Source organism: Terrapene carolina, unplaced genomic scaffold (assembly GCF_002925995.2).
Source record: "Terrapene carolina triunguis isolate 2854851 unplaced genomic scaffold, T_m_triunguis-2.0 Scaffold926, whole genome shotgun sequence".
Classification (NCBI taxonomy): domain Eukaryota; kingdom Metazoa; phylum Chordata; order Testudines; family Emydidae; genus Terrapene; species Terrapene triunguis.
This window is the reverse complement of record NW_020665277.1, coordinates 1,808,209-1,819,179: the sequence shown is the minus strand read 5'-3', so window position 1 is coordinate 1,819,179 and position 10,971 is coordinate 1,808,209. Positions and strand designations below refer to the sequence as shown.

The window sequence follows — 10,971 nt, the reverse complement described above, 5'->3', positions numbered from 1 at the left end:
GTTACTTATATGAACATGCATGTCAGTGTATTGAACAGTGTCCCCACATTTTCAGTGTTCAGCTTGGCAAGGCTTTTGGAGTTAACAATGCTGACCTCCTTTGAGGCAGTTGCTGTGGAGGTCTGGGAAGCTGGAGAGGAACCAGTTGTGGTTTATAGTGACCAGGGAACTGGTTTTGATTGTGAGGAAAGCACCTTAGCTGGCTCTCCGGTGGAACACTGCACATTGCTGACAATGTTACTCTGAAACCAAAGGATACCCCACAGAAATGAATGGGATGGGTCACCATGCTCAGAGCAATTGTTTCAAGCTGTCTGCAGACTCAGGAAGATGTTTGGTTCATATTTTCAAGGGTTTCTTCTCTGCCATTAGCATCATTTTTGCAATGGAAACTGAGACTTTGTAACACTATTCTGTGGAAGATGATGGATTCCATGTCATAGTCTGCTGTCATGGAATATATAGGGCCCAGGTCACACAGAAAACATTTTTTTAAACTAAGATGGGCCTGAACCAAAACCAAGTCCAAATACACCTGAATCGGTTTGGGGTGGAGGGAAAAGTGTGTGTTAAGAATCCAAGTGTTGCAGAAGGGCCCTATTTTAATAGAGGGCTGAACTGAACAAATTCTGTGAGTAAGGTAACCACTGGGAAAGTAAAATGTTTCTTTCCAGGAGACGTTTCTCTCTCTTCTGCCTTGTGGTTGCACTTATGATAAGTTGGTAAAAACTTGCACTCGTTACTGGACACAATATTCCAGTTGAGGCCTACTCCATGCTGATTAGGCCTCAACTGGAGTATTGTGTCCAGTTCTGGGCACCACATTTCAGGAAAGATGTGGACAAATTGGAGAAAGTCCAGAGAAGAGCAACAAAAATGATTAAAGGTCTAGAAAACATGACCTATGAGGGAAGATTGAAAAAATTGGGTTTGTTTAGTCTGGAGAAGAGAAGACTGAGAGGGGACATGATAACAGTTTTCAAGTACTGTTGTTCAAGGAGGAGGGAGAAAAATTGTTCTCCTTAACCTCTGGGCTTAAGCAATGGGCTTTAATTGCAGCAAGGGCAGTTTAGGTTGCACATTAGGAAAAACTTCCTAACTTTCAGGGTGGTTAAGCACTAGAATAAATTGCCCAGGGAGGTTGTGGAATCTCCATCATTGGGGATTTTTAAGAGCAGGTTGGACAAACACCTGTCAGGGATGGTCTAGGTAATACCCAGTCCTGCCTTGAGTGCAGAGGACTGGACTAGATGACCTCTCAAGGTCCCTTCCTGTCCTATGATTCTAACCTGGCACAGATCTGAGCTGATGGCCTAGAGATGAAAGGTTCCATATCCAATTATTGGTACCTCAACCCATTACCCTACCACCTCGGCCACAGTAACCAAGAATGTACAAATAACTGCTAGTCCAGACAGTGGGATTTAGAAAAGCATGGCTTAGTCTGAGCTATTTCCTACTACTCCAGCTACTCCCATATCATTAGGCCTGGGGTACATTACAAAGTTATGTGGACGTAAGTGTTGGGGTTCCCCCAAGACCTCTTTCACTAGGTTCCCCAAGGACTTTGTTAAACTCCAGTCTTCTCCCTCAGATTTCCATGTCTGGCATACAGCAAAGCTATGCTGAGTTGATTAGACTTATACCTGCCCAGGGGTCATGGGAACCAGAAGCCATTCCCTCCCCCACTCTAACGCCCCTGTGGATTTTTGAAATGCCTTTTCCTGATTGCCCACCTTGGTGAGCATGCCCAGCAGTTCCTTGGTTGCGTGCCGGCTCCATGCTCTAGACGCACTCCTGTCAGGATCTCCTGGGCCTACGGGGAGAAGGCAGAGCTATGGACCAGCTGCAGAAATGTGGATGTTTACAAAAAGATTGCACTGGGGAGGCAGGCAAAGGGGTACGACAGGGACCAGCAGCCGTGCCACTTGACAGCAAAGGAAGTGCGGCAACATACCATGAGGCCAGAGAAGCCAGCAGTCTATCTGGTGCTGAGCTGCAGACCTGTTGCTTTTACAACGAGCTGCATGCTGCACTTGGCAGAGACGTCACAAGCACCAAGCAGACCACCGTGGATACCTCCGCGGGGCCCGAGACAGAGACCCCTGCCATTAACCGCAAGGAGGAGGAGGGGGACAGGACAGGCAAGAAGAGGGTCAGGGGTGTACGTAGGTGTGGGATGAAGAGACTGTGAGGCCTGGAGCAAACAGCCATTCAGCAGAGGGCAGAGAAAACATAATCAGAACTGTAGAAAGTTCTCAGAACCTGCTTGCCTGGTTCTGCTCCCACCTGCTGGGCTCCCGCTGGCTTCTTTCTGCAGTTTTCCCCTCAGGCCACATGGCAGAGGTTAGGGGAAGCACCTCCTAGTGGCCCCAGATTGAGGGGGTCTCCTCTGTACAGTTTGGGATCTAGGAGAGTGTCCAGAGGATGGGGTGTTCTTAGCTGGGCCCCATTTTATCCTCTCCCTGCTAGTGCAGCAGTCCTTGTGGTTCTATTCAGAGTGGGGGATGGGGGCCTTCAGTCTGAGTGACGTACCCTGTTTCCCCGAAAATAAGACATCCCCCGAAAATAAGACCTACTTCCAGTTTTGCCTCTCGCTGTAATATAAGACATCCCCCGAAAATAAGACCTCCCCGATAATAAGGCCACCCCGGAATATAAGGCCCCGAAGCTCCAGGAAAAATAAGACCTCCCCTGAAAATAAGACCTAGCGCATCTTTGGGAGCAAAAATTAATATAAGACACTGTCTTATTTTCGGGGAAACACGGTATGCTGGAAGTCTCATGCTGCCAGTACTAAAACGTCCTCACAATTTCTAAACATTATTGATGAAAATTTCCTAACTCAGAAAAGTGTTGCATCCAACATGGGGGAATTCTATACTAGACCTCGTCTTGACAGATCATGAGGAATTGCTCACAGACCTAAAAATGCCCAGGGGTTGCTTGATCACATTTGTTGGGTGCAAACAGAAATAAAGTCCATACCAGTAATATATCTACTTGGTGCTTTAAAAGAGCCAATTTCACAAAGCTGAAAACAGTTATGAGGCAAATCAAGTGGGAGAGGATTTGAACAGAAAAATGTAATGATCATTGGGAAGTATTTAAGAATATTTTACTAGATACCCGAAGTACTCCATCCCACAGTCGAGCGAGGTAACTATGATGTTAAAAAAATCAACCAAACCCGAAAAACAATATATAACACATAGGAAAAAAGAAGTTGATGGCAATGAATATAAAGAAATAAATATATATTAAAAGTTTGGAATGATAGAAAATTGACAAGGGAAACAGAAGGACACAGGGAGAAATCTAGGGCGTGAAGAGTAAGGGACAATGAGGAGTCTTTTAAGTATATTAGGACAAAAAGAATCCTAACAATGGCACTGATCTGTTATTAGATGGCACTCGTAGACCTGTCAGTAATAATGCAGAAAAAGCAGAAGTGTTCAATACATTTTCTGTTCTGTATTTAGGAAAAGCCTGATAATGTATTCGTATCAGATGACAGAGAGGATCTACTTTCCATTCCAACAGTAACTCAGGAGGACGTTATGCAGCAGCTATTACAAGTTTAGACAATTAGACATTTTTAAAAATCAGCAGGTCTGGCTAACTTGTATCTGAGAGTTTTAAAAGAGAGAGCTGAGGAAGGCACTGGATCATTAATGCTGATTTTCAATAAATCTTGAAACACTGGGGAAGCTCCAGAGGACTAGAAGAAAGCTAATGTTGTGCAAATATTTAAAAATATTTAAACATGAAGACCCAGGAAATTATAGGCCTATCAGCTTGATTTCAATCCTGGGCAAATTAATGGAACAGCTGCTATGGTATCTGATTAATAAAAATTAAAGGAGGGTAATATAATTAATGCCAATCAACATGGTTTTATGGAAAATGCATCCCGTCAAACTAACTTGATATATTTTTGATGAGATTACAAGTTTGGTTGATAAAGGTAATAGTGGAGATTAATATACTTATATTTATAAGGCATTTGACTTAGTATTGCATGACATTTTGATTAGAACACTAGAAAGGTATAAAATTAATATGGCACACATTAAAGGATTATTATCTGGCTAACTGATAGGTCTCAACATGTAAACGGAAAGTCATCATCGAATGGGTGTGTTTCTAGTGGGGTCCTGCGGAGATCAGTTCTTGACCCTATGATATTTTAACATTTTTATCAGTGACCTGGAAGAAAATATGAAATCATCCCTGATAAAGCTTGCAGATGACTCAAAGATCGGGGGAGTGGTAAATAATGAAGAGGACAGGTCACCGATACAGAACGGTCTGGATCACTTGATAAGCTGGGTGCAAGCAAACAATATGTGTTTCAATTTGGCCAAATGTAAAGTAATACAGTAGGGAACAAAGAATGTCAGTCTTACTTATAGGGTAGGCGACTCCATTCTGTGACTCTGAAAAAGACTTAGGGGTCATAGTGGATAATCAGCTGAACATGAGCTTCCAGTGCATTTGCTGTGGCCAAAAGGGTTGGAGGGAGTGCTAGTGGCTCTGCTGAATACAGGATGTGGTAAATACTCTTATCTGGTCACAGATAGTGGCAGAAGAAGAAGATGTAGATGTGTCAAGTATCTCTGAATAGGAGGGTTTCCTCTTCCGGCTGTGTTTTCAAATAATCCTCTCAAATTAGTAGCACTAGCCCCTGCTCTGTAACATACTTCTCTGGACCATGCATAACTTCAGTGTTGCCAGGAAACAAATGTTACAAATAACCCATATGTGTGAGTTTTACAGGCTCCTTCATGTACCCAACATGTGTTCACACATCATGCATTCATGCACATCCTTCCTTCAGCACCCTGGTTGTTTCACAGTCTATCCTACATGTGCACACACACACTCGCACACACATCTATCCATATCAAGCTGCTGAATGCAGCTGAATGCAGCATACTGCAGCATAAAATAACATGAGTCGAGGTCATTCTCAGCAGGCAAAGAGGAGTGTGGGTTTGTCCGTACTCAGTTTTACTTATAGCTGGGCAGGTGAGTGAAACATATATCTATGCTGCCCACCTAGGCTGGGGAAAACTGTTCTAGTTGAAATTGCTGCTTGTTCTGCAGACAGCTGGACATGGGAATTTCTGCAGATTTGGATGCTTGCTGTGCTTATTTATAAGCTAATTCCTCCTTGCCCTCAGCTGTCTCATTGCCAGAGTAGAGTCCACACTCTAGGAGCACACAGATAGTATGGGTAGATGACGTGTGCCTTGACCTCTTGTATGTGTTCATTGCAAGGCAGAACTGTGTCTTTGAATGAGGCTTATTCTCAGCATAAGTAGCCTCATTCAAAGCTATGGCTCCCCACTCTACAAGGGCCTGATCCTAAATCTATTGATGTCAATGGAATGGATATGCCTGGGGTTCACTAGGGACCTGCTCCATTGGCTTTGGTGGGCTTTGGACCAGACCCCTACCGAACCTCAGTCACATCCCAATGCAGCAAGATTAATGATCATCATGTCTACCGTAATTTCACTAAGCAGAGTTCTCCTCTGAATTACACTTGGGTCAATGAGGAGTGATGCCACTGATTTCAGTGAGGTTACACCCAGGATAAATTTGGCCCAGTGTCTGTTTTTATTGAGCACACTGTGCAGAAGTATCTTTGCTTTTTCGTTTTATTTTCCCCTGAGTTGTCATACCACTTAAGATCCTGGGTTGATTTCACTTCCACATCATGGGTTCTGGCACCAAGTTATGTCAGCTTCGAGACAACAGACATTTAAGGAAGTGAACATTGTACATGTTGCCTTCCAAAGATTATGTTTCATTCCATTCTTTTGATTATAGCATCGTTTATTATTTACATTAGGAGGACAAAGTTATTCCCCTGATGAGTGAGCAATATAATATAGACCATTACAACGCAAGCAGTTAAAGGTCAGGCATGGGAGTGGGATCAGAGGGCACTGGAAAAGAGCTCAAGGGTGGACCCTGTAATAGCAGTATCACTTGGGCTGGATTTCTGTTTTTTACAGGGCACTTTTGGAACCTGGATAAAAGTTTGGCATTTATGATTGTTTTCATCTTGCCATTCTGTCTTTCTTCTGTGATAGCATATGACTATCTGTATTTCTGAGTACCCAGTTACCATGAAATACAAATGTAAGGGTCACACAAATGCTTTCCCATAACAAACTCGGATACTTTCAGCTTAGTTTAGTTATTCTCTCTCTCTCTTTCCTAATTCCCTGCTGCCTTTTTCCACCACTTCTTTCCACTATCCATGAACAGCGCTGGCTCATTCTTCAGCAGTTTCGTGGTGGGGAGACCTTTCTGCACCTACATACCACGGTGATAGGTGCAGACTAAGAATCTGAAGAACTGAAAGAACTGTGCATTGCTCTCTGAATATGATGAGGCTTGAACTCATTCTGATGTCTAGCACTAATGAATTCCACAGTCCAGGGCCTTCCATTGAAAAGGCTTTGCCTCTGCATTATGACAGGACCATCCTAGTCACAGCAGTGTCCCAAGGTGCACAGCTGTTTCAGAAGGTCAGCAGTGCAGGTCGGGGGATCTCCAAGATAGCTGGGCCCCCGCACATTCAAAGGTTTAGTTGAAGATTAACACACCAGGAGCTGAAAGTCAAATGGGGAGCTGAAATCAAACAGAACATCCTGGTGACTTCCTCTTCACTGCCTCACTTCCTAAGAAGAGTAGAATTTGCTTATCTAGAGTCACATGTGGTTGACTGACATGGGTAATTCTAAAAAAAAAAAAAAAAAAGTGTTCACAGCTTTAAAATAGAGTCATTGGGAAGTGACAACAGCTAGAGCAAGTGAAGGCAGGTAAATTTTTGGCTGGGTTGCTACAAGATTTCTGATCACTTCAAAAGAAATGTCCAGAGTGCTCAAAGGAGATTGAAGGAGCCACAGAGATGTTCTGGCATTAACAAGGAGAAATCACAAGGGAGGATCATATGGCATGGATATCCAGGTGCAATTTACTCTTGTGCGATGCTAAGGAGGGGTAACAGCCAGTTAATTGCATGATTCCATGGGGACATAAAGTTCTGCACAGTTCTGTAGTTATTGTGAGGAAAATCTCTGGGAGAGCTGAGTTTTGGTGCCATTGTGGAAGAAAAATCCTACTCAAGCTTGTTCTTGTTGGCATCTTCCTCCTTCCTTGAGCCTGCAGAGGAGGCCCCCTGCTATTCGCCATGACAAACAGCAGCTTGACTCTAAGCAGCCTGGATGCAGTTTACATCACCATCGAGTTCATTATTGGGATATCTGCAACCGTGGGCAACATCCTGGTCATCTGGGTGGTGAAGCTGAACCCAGCTTTGCAGACAAATACCTTCTACTTCATCATCTCCCTGGCGCTGGCCGATATAGCCGTGGGCATCCTTGTCATGCCGCTGGCCATCGTGGTGAGCCTGGGAGTCGACATCCACTTCTACTCCTGCCTCTTCATGTGCTGCCTGATGGTGGTTTTCAGTAATGCCTCCATCCTGTCTCTCCTGGCTATAGCGATCGACAGGTACCTAAGAGTGAAGCTGCCCACCAGGTGAGTCAGTCTGTTTAGTTGTTGCATTTTCAAGTTATTGTTCATATTACATGGAAGTTCAATTAATGCTCTAATGCCCCTCCTGGTCTCCACACCCCAGCTCAGACCTGGAGGCACGCTCGTCCATCTCCCCCAGTGCTCATACCCCCTATCTCACACCTGCCTTGCAACACCGAGGTTTTACTCTACCCTGCCTCAGGATTGGGGATAGACTAAATTACCTCTTGAGATCACTTCCAGCCCTACATTTCTATGGTTCTGTGTTGACAGATGCTCCCTGCTCCCCCATCTTTTGAAGTGGCTTCTAATCAGGCAAGTCTCTGAAGCAGTAAATTCACTTTAAATGTATGTTCGAAAAAGAGAAAGATTCTCTCTTTGTAAAATCAATTTAAGAGCCATTCTTTGGGGGCAGGGACTATCTCGTAGCTCTGTGTTTGTCCTGCGGCTAGCACAGTGGAGTCCTGACCCGTGTTTGGGGCCCCTAAGTGCTACCACAATATAAAAAATAAGTATTAATTATTGAATTGCCTATAGGGATCAGAGAACTGCTGGGATCATGGTGAAACATGATTTCATTCTTCAGTCATTTTGTTGGGTGTATGACCTAATTTTTATATTATTTCTGTGTTTGTTTATTTTGGGGCTAGTCACTTCAAATACTCCCGTCAACGCCAGCACTGGGTCAAAATGAGAAAGGGGCACAGAGTGAACAGCAAGTTCTAATAAGAGGATTTTATAAAAACACACCTTTTTTCCTATAACTTGAGTGGCCAAGTGCATGCATAAAACACCCCCCTCCCCCCCAAAACAACAACAACACGGCACAGGGTCAGACAGTACACGGTCCTGGTGTCGTAATTGGGTCTACATTTACCTTAATTGTGAGGTCAACTGTAAGAAGTGAGTGAAAGTTCATAAAATATCACCATGACCTGTAACAACATATGTTGATGGGAAAAGGTGCAAAAGGGAAACAGAAAAACTGTATAAGTCTAAACTAAAAAACCTACAGATATAATTAAGGACCTTGTTAAGATTATGCCTGGTAAACAAGAGAAGTGTGGGACCAGTAATCAATGAACCAAAATTGGTGGGTCAGAAATTAGGTCTAGGACATTGTGGGGAAAGCTGGCTACTGTGACGCTGTCTGACTAAAAGATGAAAGAAGGGTTAGGAGTGAGCTTCACCATGACGGCTGCCTGCCCTGATGTCTCCTGGGTCCCCGGATTTCCTTCATGCTAATCCTGACAGATGTTGTGACTAGATTGGGCCACGAGAGAGGGACCCAGATAGCATCGCGCCACTTCCATCAGCTCTGACTAAATCCCGAACACCGTCTAAGATGTGAGACTTTGTCACACCTCACCACCCCCCAAGATGTCCTTTTCCTTCCACACCCTGATTTCTTCTCTTTCCCATGTTTCTTCTTTTGTCTTCTGTTTAAGAGTCTGGCTCAACCAGCCAAGACTGTCTATTTTACAACACTGGTGTAAGCCTGTGACCAGAAAGAGGCAGCTAAAAGCAATGCCCTCAAAAGACCAACTCGGAGTGGCTGATCAGACCGCGTGCTGGGCCTGTGTTTTTCCAGCAGTGAGAGTCAACACCAGAAACAGAAGTTGCATTTTCTATCTTTGCCATTCTTTTCTTTCCCCCTTTGTGCGCGTTTGTTTTGTTTTGTCCTCTGGGAAGTGAGACTGAAGTTTAACAACAGCATCTATGACAGCTCCAGCACATCATAACCAACGCCTTCTCTTTTCCCAAAAGGACAGTTCTTACCATCTAAGATACTGTCAAATGGGAAGGGGGAAAGGGGTTCTTTCTCAAAACTCTCTCCAGCGACAGGGAAAGGGTCGGGATGTTGGTAAAATGAAAGCCCGACTTAATGCTTTACATTCCAAAGGCTTTCACTGTTTTTGAGTTCTTTTCTGAATCTTTAATAAAAAGGTTTAAAAGACTTTCAATCGTGTGTTTGCCGTGATGCTAAGCAGGCTGAGGTCTCTGCCTTGTTGGGCAGTGACTCTTTGGTTTCTTTTTTTTTTTCCCCATCTAAATGAACACATCAGGCCATATTTCTTTGAGCAAAGGTTCTACATCAAAAGTGTAGAGGAATAGTATAGTCTGGGGGAATAGTGTAAATTACAGTATGAATGGAGAGGTACTTAAAGGAAAGCTGGAAGATAGCCTGCAGAACCAGTGCTGGTGATGGCAATCAAATCCCTGCCCTAGACATGCTGAGATCAGCACCAGACCAGAAATGTGGTCATCCAAAGCAGGCCAAATGGTAAGAGACAGACTTGGTTAAAACTAGTTAATCATTCCACATATGGTACCAAGTACCGGCAATAAGATCCCTTGCCCAAAAGACAGCTGAGCACTCAAGTCAGCCACAAATGAACCTACAGCCCTTGAAGGCAGGAGTTCTTGGATGCTGCTTCACTGTGGCTAAAGAATCGCATCTAACAGGGTTGGTGTTTTTCAGGTACAGAATAATCACCACGAAGAGAAGAATCTGGGTGGCTCTTGGAATTTGCTGGTTGTTGTCCTTGCTGACAGGATTTGTCCCCATGTTCGGATGGAATAAAAGGATTGACCCCAAAAAGTCCAGTGAATTCAAGTGTAAATTCGCCTCTGTGATGAGCATGGACTACATGGTGTATTTCAGCTTCTTCGCCTGGATCCTCATCCCTCTGATCCTCATGTGTGCTCTGTACATCGAGATCTTCTACATTATCCGGACAAAGCTAAGTCAAAGTGCAACAAACACGAATGCAGGAGTGTTTTACGGGAAGGAGTTCAAGGCGGCCAAATCTTTGGCCCTCGTCCTCTTCTTGTTTGCGATTTGTTGGCTGCCTTTGTCCATTCTAAACTGTATCGACCATTTCTGTCCCAACTGTCACATCCCGTCGCATCTGTTGTACGTGAGCATTCTGCTGTCTCACTCCAATTCGGTCATGAACCCCGTTGTCTATGCTTGCAAGATAAAGAAGTTCAAAGACACTTATACTCTTATTTTAAGAACCTATGTCCTGCGCATGAGTCCAAAGCCGGTCAGTTCTAGCATGGAGCAAACATCAGAGTGCGACCCAGTGACCCCTTGATGCCAACTGGCAGAGGGTCCAGGGGGCACGCATAGGATTTTACAGGGATTCCCTGGGTCACATATATGCATAATAATTCACCAAATGATGGCAAATGAGGTCTCTACCGAGAGCCAGTAGCCCACTGGTCATCATAACCATTGCAATATGTATGGATGGATAATATTTAATGAGTTATGTATCTATATTGAAAATAATGTTCTTAAGGTCTTCGAGTCAAAGCACGTCACATACCTCGGTAATGTTCTTTTCAGACAAGTGGTAATATCTCCGTCTGGTCATTTGTGTAGTGCGTATCTCACAATGTATGCCT

The 10,971-nt window shown here is 44.0% G+C and overlaps 1 protein-coding gene across 1 annotated transcript; it reads left to right on the top strand.

Moving 5' to 3' along the window:
* The first annotated feature begins 7,210 nt into the window (after nt 1–7,210).
* On the top strand, nt 7,211–10,658 carry ADORA3 (adenosine A3 receptor). The gene is made up of 2 exons (XM_026660985.1): nt 7,211–7,560; nt 10,040–10,658. The coding sequence occupies exons 1-2, from the start codon at nt 7,211–7,213 to the stop codon at nt 10,656–10,658; spliced, it is 969 nt and encodes a 322-aa protein (XP_026516770.1).
* The last annotated feature ends 313 nt before the right edge of the window (nt 10,659–10,971 follow it).

Coding starts and splice junctions, on each gene's coding strand:
- ADORA3 (XM_026660985.1), top strand. CDS start 7,211: ATGACAAACAGCAGCTTGACTCTAAGCAGCCTGGATGCAGTTTACATC. Junction 7,561..10,039: donor AGAGTGAAGCTGCCCACCAG/GTGAGTCAGTCT, acceptor GGTGTTTTTCAG/GTACAGAATAATCACCACGA.